Source organism: Scyliorhinus canicula, chromosome 15, assembly GCF_902713615.1.
Source record: "Scyliorhinus canicula chromosome 15, sScyCan1.1, whole genome shotgun sequence".
NCBI lineage: Eukaryota > Metazoa > Chordata > Chondrichthyes > Carcharhiniformes > Scyliorhinidae > Scyliorhinus > Scyliorhinus canicula.
Window position 1 is genome coordinate 137,543,691 of NC_052160.1, and position 22,640 is coordinate 137,566,330.

Sequence of the window (22,640 nt, forward strand, 5' to 3'; positions counted from 1 at the left end):
CACCTGCTCGCAGCCGGCGGGAACTCTGCGCATAGGGTCGAGGGGCGACCTGTTGGACGGGGAAAGCGCTCCTTCACCGGGGGGGGGGGGGGGGGGGGGGGGGGGGGGGGGGGGGGGGGGGGGCGGCTCCAATGGGGTCTGGCCTGCGATCGGGGCCTACCGATCGGCGGACCGGCCTCTCCAGCCCCAGTCCTATTTTATTACTCAGCCGGCCCCTGAACCCCCACGCCAAGTCGTGTCGGGGTCGACGCGATGAGGAAGTCGCGCGGGATGGCGTGGCCCAACTGCACATGCGTAGGTTGGCGCGTCACCCATTTGGTGCCAGGAAGGGAGGCTGGAGCGGCGTGAACTGCTCCAGCGCTGTGCTGCCCCCGCTGTGGGAGCCAGAATCGGTAGTGCCCGTGTGCGTTTCGTGCCATCATGAAACGCGACGGCGTTCACGACGGCGCGAACACTTCCTCCGTTTCGGAGAATCCTGCCCCCTGTGTCTACATGGGTTTCCTCCGAGTGCTACAGTTTCCTCCCACAAGTCCCAAAAGACGTGCTGTTAGGTGAATTGGACATTCTGAATTCTCCCTCTTGTGTACCCGAACAGGCGCCGGAATGTGGCAACTAGGGGATTTTCACAGTAACTTCATTGCAGTGTTAATGTAAGCCTACTTGTGACACTGATAAAGATTATTATTATTATTATAATTAGAGCAATATTGTAAAGCCATGTTTTGATCATTCTATCTAATCCAGAATTTCAATCAGTGATCACTGCAAATGCATCTTGATCTGTAACATAGGACAGTAAATAATGGAATAATATTTTTATACATCATTTTGTACAGCTCCAAAATCACTTACAAAGAACAAGGAAAGACTAAGGTAAATACCAACGTATTTGAACTGGTGACATCGAGCATTTTAAAAATATATCTGCACAAGTGTCATAATGAGAAATGTCACAGTGCCACATGCAAGATTTTTCTCTCTGGAATCAGGGTCGAGGCCAACATTTATAGCCCATTCCTAATTGCCCTTCAAAAGGTGGTGGTGAACCGCTGCAATCCATGTGGTGTAGGTACACCCACTGTGCTGTTAGGGAAGGAGTTCCAGGATTTTGACCCAGCGACAATGAAGGGACGGCCAATATATTTCCAAGTCAGGATGGTGAGTGGCTTAGAGAGGAACTTCCCGGAGATGGGGTTCCCAGGTATCTGCTGCCCTTGTCCTTCTAGATGGTTGTGGTGATGGGTTTGATAAGTGCTGTCTACAGAGCCTTTGTGAGTTGCTGCAGTGCATCCTGTAGATGTTATGCACTGCTGCCACTGTGCACCAGTGAATGCTTAAGGTGGTGCATGGGCTGCCAGTCAAGTGCGTTGCTTTGTCCTGGATGGTGTTGAGCTTCTTGAGTGTTGTTGGAGTTGCACTCATCCAGGCAAGTGGAGAGTGTTTCATCACACTCCTGACTTGTGCCTTGTAGATGCTGGACAGGCTATGGGGCGTTACGCTCCGCAGAATTCCTAACCTCTGACCTGTGCTTGAAGTTACAATATTTAACTGGCTGGGCCATTTCAGTTCCTGGTCAGAGGTAACCCCCAGGATGTTGACAGTGCAGGATGGCCAACATAATGCCATTGGACGTCAAGAGGTGATGGTTCTTTTGTTGCTCTGCCGTAGGTCAGGTCATCGTTTCACCTAGATGGAGAATGTTGATGATGTAGAGAACGATTGTCATTTTCAGCATCAGCACCAGCTGAAATTTGTCTTGAATTTCCTGGGCATTCCCCCCATTCTGCCAGTGTAACATCAGCAGAGGTTAACGGAAAAGCTTTGCTTTCCCGATCTTCTTGATGGAGCAACAGCACTAAGGAAACTTATCCCCTTAGAATCTGAAGACAACTTCCTACTTCACCAATTCCTCCAGCAACTATTGGTGGCCTGACTTAAATGAATTGCGCTGAATAATGGGTGATATTGTGGACTGGGCTAAGACTACTCAAACCCAAACCTTTTGAGTACTGGTATTAATTTATTCCTTCAAGGGATGTGAATGTTGCTCACTCGCACAGCATTTATTGCCCATTCCTAATTACCCTTGAGAAGGTGGTGGGTGAGCCACCATCATGAACGGTTGCAGTCCGTGTGGTGTAGGCACACCCACAGTGCTGCTAGGGAGGGATTTCCAGGATTTTGACCCAGCAACAGTGAGACATTTTCAAGTCCGGATAGTGAATGACTTAGAGGAGAACTTCCAGGTGACAGTTTCCCCATGCGCCTGCAGTTCTTGCCCTTCTAGGTGGTAGAGGTCACAGGTTTGGAAGGTGCTGTCAAAGGAGCCTTAGTGAGTTCCTCCGGTGCATCGATGGTGGAGGAGGTGAATGTTTAAGGTGGTGAATGGAGTGCCAATCAAGCGGGCTGCTTCATCCTGGATGTATCAAGTTCCTCAATAATTGTGGAATTGTGCCTTGGAGATGGTGGACAGACTTTGGGAAGTCAGGAGGTGAGTTCTTCACCTCAGCATTCCCACCCTCTGGCCAAGTCTTGCAACCACAGTATTCATATGATTGGACCAGTTTAGTTTCTGTCTGTTGATAATGTTTAAGGTTGATAGCATACAAGGAGAAGAGCTCATATTTCAATTAGATTGAGTTGGATTCAAGAACAGCTTCAGAAATGGAAATATATTTTTCTATCACACGACCTCACAGTCAGGGGCGGCACGTTGACGCAGTGGTTAGCACTGCTGCCTACGGTGCTGAGGACCCGGGTTCGATCCCGGCCCAGGATCACTGTCGGTGTGGAGTTTGCACATTCTCCCCGTGTCTGCGGAGGTTTCACCCCCACAACCCAAAGACGTGCAGGTTAGGTAGATTGGCCACGCTAAATTGCCCTTAATCGGAAAAAAATAATTGGATACTCTAAAAAAAATTGAAAAATACAGCCTCACAGTCCTGCACATTGTTTATGTACAACAATAATCCCCCCAGTAAATATACAAGATTGATTTATTTGCATTTTGTTTTCAATGCTGGTAAAGGTATCAGTTTAATTATGTATGTGCCAAGTCAATGTAGCCAATTTCTTTCAGCCATCTGCCAACTGTACAGCTGTAATCTTAAAGGTTTATAGTACAAGTGAGGAGTTCTGCGCGCATTAAAAATTAAAATAATTAGTCAGAAAATGGTGGGCAGTGCCAACTAAATTCCGAGCATGTGCTCCCGGTAAGGAACGTTCCTTTCCAGGGTATGAATTGTAAATTTATCCCTAGCTCTCACAGAAACCCGGGAAATGGAAGTGATCGGCAAGGTGATTTTACCTATGATGGGCATCGCAAATTACTGTCTCTGCAACAACATGAGCTTGCATTTGTATAGCACCACACACTCACTAAAATGTCCCAATGTGCTTCGCAAGAGCTTTATCAACTAAAAGTTGGCTTTGATATAAACAGATTAGGGCAGATTAAGCCGATATTAGGGTAGATGAGCAAAAAAGGTAGGTTTTAAGAAGCATCGTATAGGAAGAAAGAGAGGTAGAGAGCTGTCGAGAGTGAATTTCAGAGCTTGGGGCCCAGGTGGCCCATAGCCTCCCTCGGATGGAGCCATTAAAATGAGGGATGATCGGAGGTCAGGGATATCTCAGAGGGTTGTAGGGTTTGAGGAGATTACTGAACAAGGATGAGTATTTTAAAGGGAACAAGAAAAATAACTGAAAAGGCAGAATTGAATTTTTTTAAAGCGCGAGTTAACTTAGTTTTGCTACAAGTTGATTCACGATTCACGTAGGGAAATGTAGCTTTTGTACCATTCTTTTAGTGCTGCATTTTGCACAGCAACCTCATTTCTAGAACTGAAATAGCCAAATGGCTGAGGTTAGGAGCACAGGAATTGCTAAAAAAAAAAAAGAATGAGTGGGACCCACCCTCCTCTCATCCTTTTTTTTAAATTTAGAGTACCCAATTCATTTTTTCCAATTTAAGGAGCAATTTAGCGTGGCCAATCCACCCACCCTGCACATCTTTGGGTTGTGGGGGCGAAACCCACACAAACATGGGGAGAATGTGCAAACTCCACATGGACAGTGACCCAGAGCCGGGATTGAACCTGGGACCTCAGTGCTGTGAGACTGCAGAGCTAACCACTGTGCCACCGCGCTGCCCGCCTCCTCCCATCCTGACAACCACACAATATAATGATAATGGGGTTACTGATTAATTATAATCAATCCATACCAATTAGATGACAACAGACATGGGCACTGTGTAAAGAAAACTCCGAGTGGTGTAATGTTTATCCCTCCTCATGGTTTGTAGCAGGTTTTGCATTATGTGTTCTGCGGTATTTTCCAAATTCTAACCATTTACATGCTGAGGTGTCTCAGATTTGCCCCTACCATTTTTATTTTATGACCGTTTAATCCTTTAAGGTTTCCACATGCCATCATGGTAAGACACATGATTTTATTACAATTGATGCCAAAATTAATTTTTGGTCTGGGGATGGCTTAGCACAGTGGGCTAAATAGCTGGCTTGTAATGCAGAACAAGGCCAGCAGCGCGGGTTCAATTCCCGTACCGGCCTCCCCGAACAGGCGGCGGAATGTGGCGACTAGGGGCTTTTCACAGTAACTTCATTGAACCCTACTTGTGACAATAAGTGATTATTATTATTAATTCATAATCAAAATTGTGCCAGGAATTCAGATTCCTTTCACTTTATCCAGTGGCAGTCTGGGCCCTAAATTCTGAAATTTTGTCCCTAACCCTTTCCATGTCTCTCCTGTTCTCCTCCTTTACGTTGCTCTGTTACACCTGTCCCTTTAGCTGAGTGGTTGGTTACCTGTCCTGGCAGCTCTGTATGCGACGCAGTGCCAAATTGTGTCTGCTCATAAGCCTGTGAAAAGCCTTAGAACGTGTCACTGACATTAAAATACAACATAAATGCAAATTATTGTTCTTGTGGCTGTCACGTTATACAAAAGATTACTGCTGCTTGTCCTGTTGTCTGAAAGGCTCAGAAAAGTAGGGTGAATTAAGAAGAGGATCAATTTTTTTTTTGAAAAGGACTGTGCTTTCTCTCTAGACGTTCCTCTGTTATCCACTGACGTTTGGCTGAACGATTAGAGTGGCCCTGCAGAGATTTTTATCCCTGATGGATTTGGAAGAAATGAGACTTAGAATGTTAAAATTAGGAGACTGCGAAAACGGGGAGACTTGATAGTGGGAAGAGACAACAGTTGCCCTACCTTCTCTCGGGCAATTGGCGATGGTCACATCTTATTGGTCAACAACAAAAAGTTTGGCAGATATTGAAAACTGTTGCTGTATTGTGCGTGCTTCCACGTCTTGGTCCATGAGTGGCTGACTACATTGGTCCCCATACTCACATGATTTCTCGCTGTTTTTCGTTGACCGCCTAGCCTGTTCCTGACGCTCGGAATAATCTTTGGGATTTTGGCGGTGATGATCCTTGGGCTTGTGATCCTCGTCATCAGAAAAATAAGAAAGCACAAATATGACGGTAAGTTCTGAAACCAAAGCTATTTTCACACAGCAAAAACAAACCCGGCGTTCAAACAAACCAAAGAACCAAAAGGAAACACACCCATTGTGTGGGGCGACCTTGAGCGGATCGTGCCTGTTGAGGTCCTACCAATTTCTGCATTTCAACTGCACCGATGTTTCGTCAGGGCTGGAACCTCCTTGTATCTTCAGTTCAACCTGACACAAGTCTCGGTAAAGCACTGAGCCAAAAGTGATGGTACTTCCTGTATCTCTTTGGAAGAATAGCAACTCTGTTGCAGTGTCCATTCAGCGCAACATAATAGTGACAGGATTGCCAGTAACATTGTGGCAATTTGTACGTGGCACATAGCAATGTGGATTGTTTTTTTGCTGATGATTTTAAAATGCTTGGGAGTCATTTTCGCGACACAAAGGTGATTTTATTTCTTAATTAAAAGGGTCACTTGTCTGTATTTTCTCTATCTTTTGTGTGCTGAGAGCCAAGTCCATGTTCCAGTATGGTACCAGATCAAGAAGTAGAACAATTATAATTTCTCGAACAAAGATCGAAAGCAAGATGTATGAATGAGCTATCAAATATCAAATGATCCCTTTGTGAATAGAACTACCATTATTAAATAAGCTGATGGATAATCACATGCAGAATTCCTAATATTTTCTCCACTTGTCACACAATTCAAAGTTAGATTCAGTTAAAATAATTGAATCAGGCAGATATTTTTCACTTGAAATTAAAAATGAAATGAAAACCGCTTATTGTCGAACAATAGATTCTGTTCAGACAGCATCTTCTGTACCCTGATACCCTGAGATACTTCACACTCAATAAATTACTTCTTAAGTGTTGCTGGAAAAAAGGGACTTGCTGTTGAAGCTTTTCATTTTGTACTCAGCAGGACAAATTCACAAGAGTACGAAATCTCAAAGTGAACGAGAATTGATTCTGCTTGAGAAGAGGGTGTGGATTGGTTGGCAAGTAGATTCTTGCAAATCTGTCCATGATGAGTGCAAGGCAAAAAGTTTCTACAGCATTTCTCCTTTTTCAGCAATATTCTGTGCTATCAAGTGACTACTTCTTATGTCTCATCATTATTGTTAAAAAAGGACAGGGAGGGTGCCCAACAAGGCCCTGCAGACACCCAATGGAACAAATGAGCAGATAATAGGACAATTTCCATATTATTAATACAAGTGAGCTCACCAGCACAAATCTCACCAGAAAAGTAATCTCTTGATGACACTCAATCTCAACGGCTCAGCCTTCTGTGCGTAATTACTTACTGCTCCAGGTGAAGATTTGGATGAGTGCAAAGTGCAATTGAAAGGAATGCCGTCAATTAAAAGGGAGGTAGAATACAAGACCAGGGATGTACTTCTGAGGCTCTATAAGGCTCTGGTCAGACCCCATTTAGAGTACTGTAAACAATTTTGGGCTCCGTATCTAAGGAAGGACGTGCTGGCCCTGGAAAGGGTCCAGTGGAGGTTCACAAGAATGATCCCTAGAATGAAGAAATTGTCGTATGAGGAACGGTTGAGGACTCTGGGTCTGTACTCGTTGGAGTTGAGAAGGATGAGGGGGGATCTTATTGAAACTTACAGGATACTGCCAGGCGTGGGTTACTCAGGTCCCACATGGCGGGATCTGGAAGGTGTGTCTGCAGGGGACGTCCTGGAGGGGGTCGGCCCCCACGGTGGCCTGGCCCGCAATCGGGGTCCACCGATCGGCGGGCGGGCTGGTTCCATGGGGGCCTATGTTCCTTTGCGCCAGGCCCCTGTAGGGCTCTGCCATGTTGCCCGGGGGCTGGCGCAGAGAAGGAAGCCCCCGCACATGCGCAGACGCATGGCAGCTGTAGCAGGCATGCACAGAATTACGCCAGCCGTTCCGCGCATGCGTGGAATCACGCTGGCCATTCCTCGGCGGCTGGAGCTGTAGGGACCACTCTGGTGCCGACCTAGCCCCCGAGGAAGGGGCGCATTCCCCATTATCAGGGACCATTGACGCCGGAGTGGTTGGAGCCGTTTTTCACGCCGGCGCGTGGACATAGCCCCATTATTGGAGAAACCCGACCCATAGTTCTCGACGGGGCGTGATGCGAAGATCTAGCCAGCAGCCAATGGTGATGTGCCTCTGCCACCGGGAAGCAGACGATGGGTGGGGTGGGGTGGGGGGGGGGGGGGGGGGGGGGGGGGGTGGAAAATTGAGGAAGAGACAGCCAGAGACAAAGGAAAACAACAGTAAGTGAAACTGTGCGTCAGCCTCACAAGAGATAGACAAGAAGGTCAATGAGTGGAAAGAAAATAAAATGACAGACAAGGAGCAGAAAGAATTAAGACTGCGGACCATATGTTCCTGCAGAAATTTGTTGTTGTGTGTGGCCACCTTTTTCACCATACAGAACCTTTACATTATTTTGCTACATTAACACAAGACAAGGCCTGTGTAGTACTTACTGCAGCCACAGACACACACACACACACAACTTGAACAATGAACCGGGAAACATTTCAGCTCAGCACATGGGAGTATAACAAGTGATGTAGCTGTGTCACCCATTTTAGAAACCATCTACTTTCAATTTCCATTTATTCCAGTGGAGATAGAAATCAGTCAGTTTCTATAGTATCAAACCTACCGCCCCAGCTGAAAAGTTTTAAATTTATCATCGGAGTGGGAGTGGGTAGGGGGAGCTGAGGTACAGTTACAGGAAAGCTTCTTGCACTTCAATTTTGTCCAAGAGAAATGTTACAAGTTATCAATCAGTTGATATAAACAGAATCAAAATGAGTAACTGCTTAATCTTAAAATGAATTGTATTCAAATTGAGTGAAATTAATGAAAGTCAATTGAGCAGAATATATTCCGAGATTTAATACAACTGCCTGACCCCGGCTGAAAACATTTTATCTAACAATATGTAACTAATATAAACCCATGATTGAAATTTTCTCATTAATTCATTGTGAAAGTTTCAGCTACTTACAAAGGATAGACCACTGCTTTCTCAAAATTACCTCAATACACTCATTCATCCCAGTTTTTCATGTAATGTTGAATATCAAAAAGTGCAATTTAATTTTTAAAACACAGCATTTAACACACGCCACGAAAACAGTCGCATTTTGAACTTTCCTGCTGCTTTGTTTATTATCTTTATGTTTGCATTTTCTAGACAACAGAGAGAAGGAATCAACAATAGAAAATTCTGTTCCAAAGTCAAACTCTGTGGTAAGGCTGTAACCTTGTTGACCAAACTGGATGCTTCCATACATGTGGCATCTCCCAGCCTGTGGAGTTGGCATGATAGATATATGTGCTTCATCTGAAATTCCTTCGAGCCAGGACTCACAACAGCTTTCAACTGGTGAATCCTATGTCCTCCTGAAGATAGAATGGAAAGTATTATCTGGATAGCATGTTCATATCCTCTCAACATGCCCCCTTGGCATTGAGAGGTCTGGGCGCTGAATCTCAGTGGCGGGGAAGAGTCGGAAAGCGTGCCCTCCACTTTGGGAAAATTTTCCGCTGTGCAATTCCTCCCCGTTTTTCTGGTCCCCATCTGTTCCAGAAGCATCCAGGGCCCAATGAGAATTTGGGGCCCTAGGTTTTGTTGGTTGGAAACCTGCTTTGAAGCTAATACATGCAACCAGACCAATCACTGATCGCTCTTTACACATTGTAGCATCATAGAATCATAGAATTTACAGTGCAGAAGGAGGCCATTCGGCCCATCGCACCTGCACCAGCCCTTGGAAAGAGAACCCTAACCAAGCCCACACCTCCATCCTATCCCCGCAACCCAGCAACCCCACCCAACCCTTTAGGACACTAAGGGGCAATTTAGCATGGCCAGTCCACCTAACCTGCACATCTTTGGACTTGTGGGAGGGAACCGGAGCACCCGGAGGAAACCCACGCAGATACGAGGAGATCGTGCAGACTCCGCACAGACAGTGACCAGCGCCGGCCCTAGGGTTGCTGGCGCCCCGGGCAAGCTGAACTTCGGCGCCCTTGGGGGGGGGGGGGGGGGGGCTGGGGGGGCGGGGCCGAGGCCGAGGGGGGGCAGGGGCGGGGCCGTGGGGGGCGGGGCCGGGGGGCGGCGGACGGAGGGGGGGGCGGACGGAGGGGGGGGTCGGAGGGGGGGCGGAAGGAGCCGCCCTGGGGGAGGGCGGCCACTGCGCATGCGCTGGTTGGCACTGGCCCAACTGCGCATGCGCGGGACCCGAGTCTCTGGCGCCCCCTAGCACATGGCGCCCCGGGCGACTGCCCGAGTTGCCGGTACCTTGGGCCGACCCTGACAGTGACCCAAGCCGGGAATCAAACCTGGGACCCTGGAACTGGGAAGCAACAGTGCTAACCACTGTTCTACTGTGCCGCCCCCAATCCCCCAAACTCTGTTTAGTATCTCCAATGTAGAAACCACTACGTTGTGTGCAGCAAACACCCTGTACTAAATTAAATGCAAATAAATCTCCAAAGTACTTCAGTTAAAATCAATACCAATTAAAACTTCATTTGAAAAAAATACTAAAACTTGAATTTGGATGGAATGATTCACTTGTACTTTTATTCCTCAAATTCAGTTCATCGCCCAGTTTTGCTCATGTTATGTTAATGTTCATCTTAAATGGATTAAGATGGGACCCTGGAGCTGCGAAGCAACAGTGCTAATCACTGTGTGACCTTGCCATCATCAAGCTGGGCCTGTCAATAGTACACTTGTCCGTGATCCCTTGAGAGGGACAGTGATGCCAAAATATGGCGAAAGTATTTTCTATAACCCAAGTTACTGATTAACCTAAGCAGTTGTATTTAACATGAATTCACTGCCTATTTATTTTGGAGCTTTGAGGTGAGTTTATTTTCTGAAGTAAAAGTTTACCTTAATTTTCGTTCTTGTAATTCGATGATGGATTGATCCGTTGCTTCATTCTCCTCAATCACATCCTCATATTCTTTATCTGCAGCTGTCCAGAGAGTTGGAAGAAGGAGTTACTTACGCCACTGTGACAATTCAGCCCAATAATCACCCTCAGGAGCACACTGCTGCTTGCGATAATGTGAAACCTTCCAACAGTCAGGAAGCAATCAAGCCCACAGTTATTGAGGCACCAGCTTCAGAGCCAACAGAATATTCCACAGTTGTGTTCAAAAAGTAATATTCTTCCAACATGACGTCTGCAAGCTGCTTTCGACCCACTTTCTGAAGAACGATATTCCTGTAAATTGTAAATTATTCCGTTAGGGCTTGAGTATAGTTTCTGACCTTGTCCAGCAAGTGCATATTGGAAATGTCTCGGGCAGAATCATAGAATCATAGAATTCACAATGCAAAAGGAGGCCATTCAGCCCATCGAGTCTGCACCGGCCCTTGGAAAGAGCATCCTACTTAAGCCTGCACCTCCACCCTATCCCTGTAACCCAGTAACCCCACCTAACCTTTTGGACACTAAGGGGCAATTTAGCCTGGCCAATCCACCTAATCTGCACATCTTTGGACTGTGGGAGGAAACCGGAGCACCCGGAGGAAACCCACGCAGACACGGGGAGAACGTGCAGACTCCGCACAGACAGTGACGCAAGCCGGGAATCGAACCCAGGTCCCTGGCGCTGTGAACCAACAGTGCTAACCACTGTGCTACCGTGCCGCCCCAGGCAGAGTGCCTGCATTTTCCCAACATTTGCCAGTGGCATGAATCCTCAGAACTTTTTTCTCTAACGTTTCCTTTGAAACTCATGGTTCCTCTCTACCTACCCTATTTCCTCAGGGGGTTATGGGGTGTCGGGCTGGGAGGGTGGAGGAGGGGAGGGAGGTTTTTGGATTGGTGTCTAAAGCTAGTAAACAGAACCTTAACATCCAAGCTGGACAGCTCAGGGGTGATGTCAGGAGCCACTGTTTTAAACATGGGGTAGTGTGGAAATCTGGGAACTCTCTCCCCCAAGAAGCTGTCGAGGATGAAAATTGGGATTGATAGATTTTTATTAAGCAAAGGTAGAATTATTTCCCGGCCCATGGGCAGCCAAAATGTTATTCTTTGAAATATTTAACAGTTTAGTGTAAAAAGCATTGTTGTGAAGTGACAATAATTGTGATTCATGGAGGTTCACAATGGTGTCGCTCCCTATAATGTTTTATTAATATATTAACGGAAACCAAGACAGGTACCTGCGGGGGGGATGCTCCGCCACATTTCTGCCTGACCCACCGGCGGGATTCTCCATTACGCCGGCCGGTCAATGGGGTTTCCCATTGTGGGGCAGCCCCACACCGTCGGGAAACCCCCGGGCTGCCGGCAAAATGGAGCAATCCGCCCATGGAGTTAAGATCGGGATCATCCGTGATCTAACTGAATAGCAGGCTAGAGGGGATGAATGGCCTACTCACCTTCATCTGAGCCTATACCCTGCGACACTATAGTCAGCTTACCCGGACAGCAGTGTTCCTTCTAAACTGTGTGGGATCATGGCCGCACGATAATATCAAGGGGACCGTGCAGTGGAACAAGCAGGCCGCACACAACATGGAATTAGGGGCTGGTTTAGCTCACTGGGCTAAATCGCTGGCTTTTAAAGCAGACCAAACAGGCCAGCAGCACGATTCCTGTACCAGCCTCCCCGGACAGGCGCCGGAATGTGGCGACTAGGGGCTTTTCACTGTAACTTCATTGAAGCCTACTCGTGACAATAAGCGATTTTTATTTCATTTTCATTTTCATTCACATTGCTGGGCAGCCACCCACACTCTGGTAAAATGGCCGCCATTTTCTAAAACAAAAAGAAAGCGAGCACTCTGTTACATTAACGACGGACGAGCAGACCACAGATGGTAATGCACAGTCCTGCATTTTTATGGACCTGCGCATGTACTGTGGCTGTGTCACTCATGCATGTGCAGCACCAGAACAACACGTGACAATACACACAACTGCAATTACTTCCTGACTGTTCACAATGTGTAGCTAGAATAATACTTAGTTAACCTTTGAAATGTTTAACAATTCATTGTGAAGTGGCAGCAATTCTTTCTGTCATAATTCATGAGGATCACAGCATTTTAAATGGTGTTGTTGGGTGGTGCATCGTCGCTTACCATCAGTGCAGCTACTGCTGATGTTTCTGTTTTTATTTGATCGCATGTTACAATTAGAGTCCTTCTCTAGGTTATGTTCTGTGCTAAAGGTGCTTAGAGTGCTGGGCATTATTGAAAGTTAATGGAGCTATGACCGACTGATGCTTAACCCATGCTGGAAAATCAATGGGTACAGCCCCTTGTTCTATTCAGTAAGGATGAGTAACTAAGTGTGGCGCTAATTCTACTCTTAGATGAATGCAATTGGGAATGAGTGATGTTAACGCCATCTTTTGTCACTGGAATTGCGAATCTCTCCAAATATTAGAAAAAGACCATTGGGGGGATTCCTGGTAACTGCAGCTGAAACCCTATTTAATCATAGAATCACAGAATCATAGAATTTACAGTGCAGAAAAGGCCATTCGGCCCATCGAGTCTGCACCGGCCCTTGGAAGGAGCACCCTACCCTCCCCAAGCCCACACCTCCACCCTATCCCAGTAACCCCACCCCACCTTTTTGGTCACTAAGGGCAATTTATCATGACCAATCCACCTAACCTGCACGTCTTTGGACTGTGGGAGGAAAGCGGAGCACCCGGAGCGCCTAATGTAAATTGAACATTCTTGCAACGCCCTAAGAATGCTCAGTCTCAACGCCCCTGCCATATCGGGGCCATTTCCATTCTGCAAAACTTTATTTTGGTCTTTCTAATGCTGATTTGTCCTGGAAATGTTTCTTCTTTGCATTGTAAGTTCCCTCCTGTGTGGGAGAAGCTGGATTCATTGAGATTTTGAGCGCAACAGGCATCTGTGAGAGAAAACCTTCAATGTTTATGCATCTGTCTTTTGGTTATCCTGGATCATTACTACAAGGATGGTGAGATTATCAAACATGTAAATGATGGAGATGAGCAGGATGGATGTCTTTAAGGGGAAGCCGGATAGAAACATGATCAAAAAGGTAATGAAGAATATCCTGCTCGGGTGAGATGAAGGAAACAGTGTGTGAGGAAGCTCAGGTGGGCCGAAGTGGCCTTTTGCTGTGTTATGAATTCTGAGCACTGCTAATAAGCTCAATGCCAGAGTCGAAAATCAGATTTGCACATGATATTTTTTTTAATGCTAAAGGATATCTTCCAGATCTGTTTTAAGGTGAAAACTTGACCTGAGTGCGACAACAAAGTCAAACTTTCTTGGGATTGAAAAACAATTTCTGCAAAATTCAACCTTGCACATGGTCCACACATCCCTGCAAGATTTAAGGGGGCGACACTGAAAGAAAAAACCAGTTCAGGATTGTCTTCGAGCAAGGTTCATGTTTAGCAACCGCCGAGGATGCTAATTGGCTTGAATTTTGCAACGATGGAGAAGATGTCAGCATTCACCGTCATCACAAAACAAATTGTCAGCAACTTGGGAGTTCACAGAAACACATAATAACGTAGAAATCCAGAGGTTCTTGGCAGTGATTCTGTGCTTCTCCCTTCGGATGTGCTGAGATCCCTCCAGAGTACAATCCCTCCGCAAACGTTTATTTCATGGAACGCCCCATTCTTGCATCTTTAGCCTGGCTGTTGAAACGCTGAAGAAGTTACACCTTGTTGAATAGGTTGTAGTTGGGTTTTTAAACAGTGAATAAATTTGTAATTCCTACCAAACTCCATCACAAGCCCTGACAAAGTAATTTTAAATTTGTGGAATATCAAATTTCTTCATTCTGGTGAAAAGAATCCACGGACGAGATTCTTCGCCCTCCCCACAGCGTATTTCTCAGCCGAGGGAGATGGCCCGTCATTGGCCAGTGGCAGGATCTTTTGTTCCCAGCGCTGTCAATGGGATTTCCCATTGAGTCTATCCCATGCCACCGGGAAACCCTTCGCGGGGGTGCGGCATCGACGGGACGGGAATATCCCACCAGCGTGAACAGCCGGAAGATCTCAACTTACATAGTTTTAAGTTTTATAATATTTGAGCTTCTATCTAAATCCAATCACAATCATTTATCTCGCTATCTAAAAATCAAAATTCGAAGTGAAGGGATTCAGTGTTTTTAATTTCCTGCTTTGCTGCGTGTGAGAATGCTTCACTATGATTGGCTGCTTACCCTCCTTGCTGATGTCAAGACTTGGAGATCCCCTTGACTTGTTACGATATTTACCTTGCCTTTGAGCAAGGGGAAATCCGCATCGCAGAGCTTGGGAGATCTTTGTGAGCAGTTTTCTTAGAGGCCAATGGTGAATGGCATTGTTTTGCTGCTGGTCACGAAATCTAGCCCAGTGTCCATGACGTGAAGTCACAAATTGGTACCTTTGGAGCTTGTCAATATTTAAGAACCAACAACCAATAGGCTTCTAAGTAAATGGATGATTAACTCACCACTAAGTAGAGTCAAGTAGAATGGTTCTTTTAATTTATATTATAGTCCAAGTCCACATTGTTAACAATCCTTTGCCCAGTTGAACAATAACTACAGAACTGAACAGTTAACTGACATTACATCAAATCCTACATCTGACTGTAGTTATGAAAAAGCAACAAGTATAGTGTCAAATACACAATCAACCAGAGGCTGAGAATGAGCTGGGTATTCATAATTTATTATCCAGGAATCCCGAGACCGACAAAGATTCTTCATCATTGAATCTGATCACTTCAGCAGACTGAATAAACTGGAGGATGGTGTGTAATGTTAGAGAGATGATTTTTCTGCAGCGGGAGATAATGAATTGCATTATGAACGGTTTGAAAGTAATTGCTGATTTAGGGGCAGCACGGTGGTGCAGTGGTTAGCACTGTTGCCCCTCGCCGTCGAGGACCCGGGTTCGTACCCGGCCCCGGATCACTGTCTGTGTGGAATTTACACATTCTCCCCGTGGCTGCGTGGGTCTCACCCCCAACAACCCAATAATGTGCAGGATAGGTGGATTGCCCGCGCTAAATTGGAAAATAAAGAGAATTGGGTACTCTAAATTTAAAACAAAAACAAAGAAACTTTGTTCCCAGATACGTAAACAAAGCTAAAGTCTGCAACTGTGCAAATCCTTTTTGTTTTATCAATCTTGAAGCAGAACTGTACACGAATTTAAAGTGATATGTTTAGAAATGTCTTGTATAATAACTTCTGACTTTTGAAGTAGGATAACTAAATTCAACATACTTAGGAATCCATAAACAATGTAGCTGATGTATTTACTGTGGTACTAATGGGACACTAACCCACAATATTTTAATTTACATTTGTAGTTGAAGAATTGTTAATTCCCAGATCCCTGTTACTTTGTCACCTGTGTAGAATTACTTTATTGCATGTTGAAATTACTGTACTCTTCTTGCAAAATGGCATTAAAACTTCACAAATACTTGATTTGACTATGTAGTTTTAGTTTGATCATCCAAAAGTACCATTCAAACCCACAACTTCCACAATCTTGAAGAATAAGGGCAACAGATGTTTGGGAAACCTTTGCAAGTTTCCCTTTAAGCAAGGGCGGCACAGTGGTTAGCATTGCTGCCTCACGGCGCCGAGGATCCGGTTTCGATCCCGGCCCTGGGTCACTGTCCATGTGGAGTTTGCATATTCTCTCCGTGTCTGTGTGGGTCTCACCCCCACAACCCAAAGATGCGCAGGGTAGGTGGATTGGCCACGCTAAATTGCCCCTTAATTGGGAAAAACAATGAATTGGGTACTTAAAATTTCTTTTTTTTTTAAGTTCCCCTTCAAGCCACACACCATCCTGACTTGGAACTACATCGACGTTCCTTCACTGTGACTGGGTCAAAATTCTGAAACTCCCTCCCTAACAGCACTGTGGCTGTACCTGCACCATATGGACTGCAGCGGTTCAAGAAGGCAGCTCACCACCACCTTCTCATTCCACAGAAAGGAAAAAGGAAGGCTTGCATTTAAATAGCACCTTTCACAACCTCCGGGCTACCACAAATGCATTACAATTAAGTATTTTGAAGTGAAGTCACTTTGTCACATGGGAAATGCACAGCCACAAGCAGAAGTGAAATCAGGCCTGATCATTTGTTTTGAAAACAGAATACTCAACAAATTAGGCAGAATCTGTCGAGGGAGCATCAGTGGCTGGAATTCTCCGGCCGTTGCAATTCTATTTTCCCGACGGCAGTGTGCTCCCCGCTAGCCGGAATCCTGGCAGCGTGGAGCAGCTTCAATGGGAAATCCCATTGGCAGGCGTTGGGAATCGAGAATCCCGCTGCCAGCGAAGGGCGCGCTGCTGAGAATCATGCAGCTGCGGAACCGGAGGATCTAGCCCAGTGTTAACATTTCAGTTTGGTGACATTTATCGGGACCTTTCAATAAACTCATGACGTTGGTTGAGGGGTAAATCTTGGCCAGTGCATTGTTCTTCAGCTCGTACTGCATTGGGATCTTTGACAAGAAGGAAAACAGGACCTCGCTCCAACTGACCAATTCAAAAGGTTAACCCTGCAACAGTGCAGCATCCCCTCAGTCCAGCACTCAAGCATCAGCCTAATCTTACGTGATCAAGCCTCTGAAGTGAGATACGAACCCACAACTCTCTGACTCAGAGGCAGTTGACACAGCAGTAATATATTCCCAGGTACTGGCATAGGAACCCAAGGCTGAATGGGAATTTGGGAGTGTTTACCAATTAACTGCAAAACCCAAGAGATCAGTTATGGTCAATGGATATTTTTCAAGCTGGAAGAGGGCTTGTAGTGGAACTCCTCAGGGGTTAGTATAGTATAGATTAATGACCTCGATCTTGATTTGCAGGGGACAATTTTAAACGTTTGCGGATGACACAAAACTTGGAAACATTGTTAACTGTGAGGTGGCAGCGTAGAACTTGAAAAGGACATTGGCATGTTGGTGAATTGGGCTGGTAGGTGGCAGGTGAAGTTCAATGCGGAGAAGTGTGAAGTGATGCATTTTGGTAGGAATAACATGTAGACATGGGATGGAATCTTACCAGCATTTGGCAAAGTACTGGGCTCAGACAGAAAACTGCTGTGTAATTTCCAGTTGCACAGAATAGTTTTCTCATGCAATCTTGAGCCCCTTAGACAAAATGAAAATGAGGGGGTCATGGTTTACGCCATCACTTTGGCCGGGCGGGGCCTAATTGGGCCTGGAATCGGCTGCAAGGAGATCGGGACATCATCTTTAAAATGCACCACAAGAGTGCTGCAGTTTAACGGTCTCCAGTCCACATCATGGAGGTCTCGGGATCTCCCCATCTCCCCCTCACCCCCACCACCACTTTGCGTCAATCCTGGATGGTGCTCCGCTCCCTCCCTCCACCCACATCCACCGTCAGCATTGAAACCCCTCCGCCAACACCACGGAGGTATAGCTGCCAACCGTACCCCACTTCCTATGGGGCTCCCACTAAGCCCTGCCCCTGGAACTGCCCTCTGGCACAGGTTAGCACTACCAGGTCGTCACAGTGTCAATCTGTGCCAGAGGGCAGTGCATGACCATCCACCCCATTCATGGCTGTGCTTACCGCTGTGCCTAGTCACATCGGCAAGGTACGAATATTCCATGGAGGTGTCATTTGAGCAGGAGGGGATGCTCTAATAACATTTAAATGCATCCAAATGGTGTTAACATGACGTGAACCTTCGTGATGACACAGTTGAAAGGCAGGAATATCGGAAAAATGCGACCTCTCCTGTGAGAATCGCGTTTCCCAATTCTCACAAATGTTTCTACCCATGCTGCCAATCATGCAGATCGCGAATGTAGGCTCAAGATCATGCTCATTATATAAAATGAGGAGTACAATTCTTAAAGGGGTGCAGGACCCAAGTGTGGCGCTAACAATTATACTCAAAGACGAGAGACAAGAGAGGCTTTATTGCTGTGCGATGCTATTCCTCCATCTGCAACTGTAGACTAGGGTCTGAGTGACTCGCACGCATATTTATACACAAGCTCCCTGTGGGCGGAGCTAGCCGGCAGGGGCTTACCGGAGGAACCTGTATTACAGGTACAGGCATACATCCCCTACTGCAAGTACGCATAACTACAGTGGTTATATCACCACACTAAGGAACTGGGTTTTCTATATATATATAAGTCTTTGAAGGTATAAACTAATTCAGCAGGGGCATGGGAACCTGGATTGTAGTTTTGGGGTACGGGAGATTGAGAGTATAGAGGTCAGGAGCACAGATTTGACTTCGCAGGAGGGTGCCAGTGTTCAGGTAGGTGGTTTGAAGTGTGTCTACTTCAATGCCAGGAGTATACGAAATAAGGTAGGGGAACTGGCAGCATGGGTGGGTACCTGGGACTTCGACGTTGTGGCCATTTCAGAGACATGGATAGAGCAGGGACAGGAATGGTTGTTGCAGGTTCCGGGGTTTAGGTGTTTTAGTAAGCTCAGAGAAGGGGGCAAAAGAGGGGGAGGTGTGGCGCTGCTAGTCAAGGACAGTATTACGGTGGCGGAAAGGATGCTAGATGGAGACTCTTCTTCTGAGGTAGTATGGGCTGAGGTTAGAAACAGGAAAGGAGAGGTCACCCTGTTGGGAGTTTTCTATAGGCCACCTAATAGTTCTAGGGATGTAGAGGAAAGGATGGCGAAGATGATTCTGGAAAAGAGCGAAAGTAACAGGGTAGTTGTTATGGGAGACTTTAACTTTCCAAATATTGACTGGAAAAGATATAGTTCGAGTACATTAGATGGGTCGTTCTTTGTACAATGTGTGCAGGAGGGTTTCCTGACACAATATGTTGACAGGCCAACAAGAGGCGAGGCCACATTGGATTTGGTTTTGGGTAATGAACCAGGCCAGGTGTTAGATCTGGAGGTAGGTGAGCACTTTGGAAACAGTGACCACAATTCGGTGACCTTTACGTTAGTGATGGAAAGGGATAAGTATACCCCGCAGGGCAAGAGTTATAGCTGGGGGAAGGGCAATTATGATGCCATTAGACATAACTTAGGATGTGTTGGTTGGAGAAGTAGGCTGCAAGGATTGGGCACACTGGATATGTGGAGCTTGTTCAAGGAACAGCTATTGCATGTTCTTGATAAGTACGTACCAGTCAGGCAGGGAGGAAGGGGTCGAGCGAGGGAACCGTGGTTTACCAAAGAAGTGGAATCTCTTGTTAAGAGGAAGAAGGAGGCCTATGTGAAGATGAGGCATGAAGTTTCAGTTGGGGCGCTTGATAGTTACAAGGAAGCGAGGAAGGATCTAAAGAGAGAGCTGAGACGAGCAAGGAGGGGACATGAGAAGTCTTTGGCAGGTAGGATCAAGGAAAACCCAAAAGCTTTCTATAGGTATGTCAGGAATAAAAGAATGACTAGGATAAGAGTAGGGCCAGTCAAGGACAGTGGTGGGAAGTTGTGTGTGGAGGCTGAAGAGATAAGCGAGATACTAAATGAATACTTTTCGTCAGTATTCACTCAAGAAAAAGATAATATTGTGGGGGAGAATGCTGAGACCCAGGCTATTAGAATAGATGGCATTGAGGTGCGTAGGGAAGAAGTGTTGGCAATTCTGGACAAGGTGAAAATAGATAAGTCCCCGGGGCCGGATGGGATTTATCCTAGGATTCTCTGGGAAGCCAGGGAAGAGATTGCTGAGCCTTTGGCTTTGATTTTTAGGTCATCATTGGCTACAGGAATAGTGCCAGAGGACTGGAGGATAGCAAATGTGGTCCCTTTGTTCAAGAAGGGGAGTAGAGATAACCCCGGTAACTATAGGCCGGTGAGCCTAACGTCTGTGGTGGGTAAGGTCTTGGAGAGGATTATAAAAGATACGATTTATAATCATCTAGATAGGAATAATATGATTAGGGATAGTCAGCATGGTTTTGTGAAGGGTAGGTCATGCCTCACAAACCTTATCGAGTTCTTTGAGAAGGTGACTGAACAGGTAGGCGAGGGTAGAGCAGTTGATGTGGTGTATATGGATTTCAGTAAAGCGTTTGATAAGGTTCCCCACGGTCGGCTATTGCAGAAAATACGGAGGCTGGGGATTGAGGGTGATTTAGAGATGTGGATCAGAAATTGGCTAGTTGAAAGAAGACAGAGAGTGGTAGTTGATGGGAAATGTTCAGAATGGAGTTCAGTTACGAGTGGCGTACCACAAGGATCTGTTCTGGGGCCGTTGCTGTTTGTCATTTTTATAAATGACCTAGAGGAGGGCGCAGAAGGATGGGTGAGTAAATTTGCAGACGACACTAAAGTCGGTGGAGTTGTAGACAGTGCGGAAGGATGTTGCAGGTTACAGAGGGACATAGATAAGCTGCAGAGCTGGGCTGAGAGGTGGCAAATGGAGTTTAATGTGGAGAAGTGTGAGGTGATTCACTTTGGAAAGAATAACAGGAATGCAGAATATTTGGCTAATGGTAAAATTCTTAGTAGTGTGGATGAGCAGAGGGATCTCGGTGTCCATGTACATAGATCCCTGAAAGTTGCCACCCAGGTTGATAGGGTTGTGAAGAAGGCCTATGGTGTGTTGGCCTTTATTGGTAGAGGGATTGAGTTCCGGAGCCACAAGGTCATGTTGCAGTTGTACAAAACTCTAGTACGGCCGCATTTGGAGTATTGCGTACAGTTCTGGTCGCCTCATTATAGGAAGGACGTGGAAGCTTTGGAACGGGTGCAGAGGAGATTTACCAGGATGTTGCCTGGTATGGAGGGAAAATCTTATGAGGAAAGGCTGATGGACTTGAGGTTGTTTTCGTTAGAGAGAAGAAGGTTAAGAGGTGACTTAATAGAGGCATACAAAATGATCAGAGGGTTAGATAAGGTGGACAGCGAGAGCCTTCTCCCGCGGATGGGGGTGGCTAGCATGAGGGGACATAGCCTTAAATTGAGGGGTAATAGATATAGGACAGAGGTCAGAGGTGGGTTTTTTACGCAAAGAGTGGTGAGGCCGTGGAATGCCCTACCTGCAACAGTAGTGAACTCGCCAACATTGAGGGCATTTAAAAGTTTATTGGATAAGCATATGGATGATAAGGGCATAGTGTAGGTTAGACGGCCTTTAGTTTTTTTTTTCCATGTCGGTGCAACATCGAGGGCCGAAGGGCCTGTACTGCGCTGTATCGTTCTATGTTCTATGTTCTATGTATCAGGACAGGTGGAGAGCAGTTAATAAACCATTCTGTATTCTGGACTTTATTAATAGGTATGTTCCAGAAACATATATATAGACAAATTCAAAGATGCCAGACAATGCTTAGAATGTGAGCATTTGCAGGTAATCAAGTCTTTCCAGATCCAGAGATAGGGGTAACCCCAGGTTAAAGAGGTGTGAATTGTCTCAAGCCAGGACAGTTGGTAGGATTTTGCAAGTCCAGGCCAGATGGTGGGGGATGAATGTAATGCGACATGAATCCCAGGTCCCGTTTGAGGCCGCACTCGTGTGTGCGGAACTTGGCTATAGGTTTCTGCTCGCCGATTCTGCATTGTTGCGCGTCCTGAAGGCCGCCTTGGAGAACGCTTACCCGGAGATCAGAGGCTGAATGCCCTTGACTGCTGAAGTGTTCCCTGACTGGATGCATTCTAAGCATTGTCTGGCATCTTTGAATTTGTCCATATATATGTTTCTGGAACATACCTCTTCATTCACCTGAGGAAGGAGCAGTGCTCCGAAAGCTAGTGTTTGAAACAAAGCTGTTGGACTTTAACCTGGTGTTGTCAGACTTCTTACTGTGCTCACCCCAGTCCAACGCCGGCATCTCCACATCATCTTTATTAATAGGGGTATAGAGTACAAGAGCAAGGAGGTTATGCTGAACTTACACAAGATACCAGTTAGACTTCAGCTGGAACATTGTGTACAGTTCTGGGTGCTGCCAATAGGAAGGATGTGAACGCATTGGAGCGAGTGCAGAAGAGGTTTACAAGAACTGTTCGAGGATGAGAAACTTCAGTTATGGGGATAGATTGGAGAGGTCGGGACTGTTCTCCCTGGAGAGACAAAGGCTAAGAGGAGATTTAATAGAGATGTTCAAAATGATGAGGGGGCGGGGCAGAGAAGGCAGGGAGAAACTGTTCAAGCAGCAAATGTGATGTGAGAAAAAAAATTCACACAGCGAGTGAGAC

At 46.1% G+C, this 22,640-nt stretch overlaps 1 protein-coding gene across 1 annotated transcript in view; it reads left to right on the plus strand.

Annotated features, from left to right (window-relative positions):
- Positions 1-22,640, plus strand: part of LOC119978183 (polymeric immunoglobulin receptor-like) — a 64,120-nt gene that overhangs the window by 5,960 nt on the left and 35,520 nt on the right. The window contains exons 3-6 of the mRNA XM_038819613.1: positions 837-873; positions 5,410-5,510; positions 8,686-8,741; positions 10,481-10,668. Coding sequence (XP_038675541.1) covers positions 837-873; positions 5,410-5,510; positions 8,686-8,741; positions 10,481-10,668 — 382 coding nt within the window. The remainder of the gene's footprint in view (positions 1-836; positions 874-5,409; positions 5,511-8,685; positions 8,742-10,480; positions 10,669-22,640) is intronic.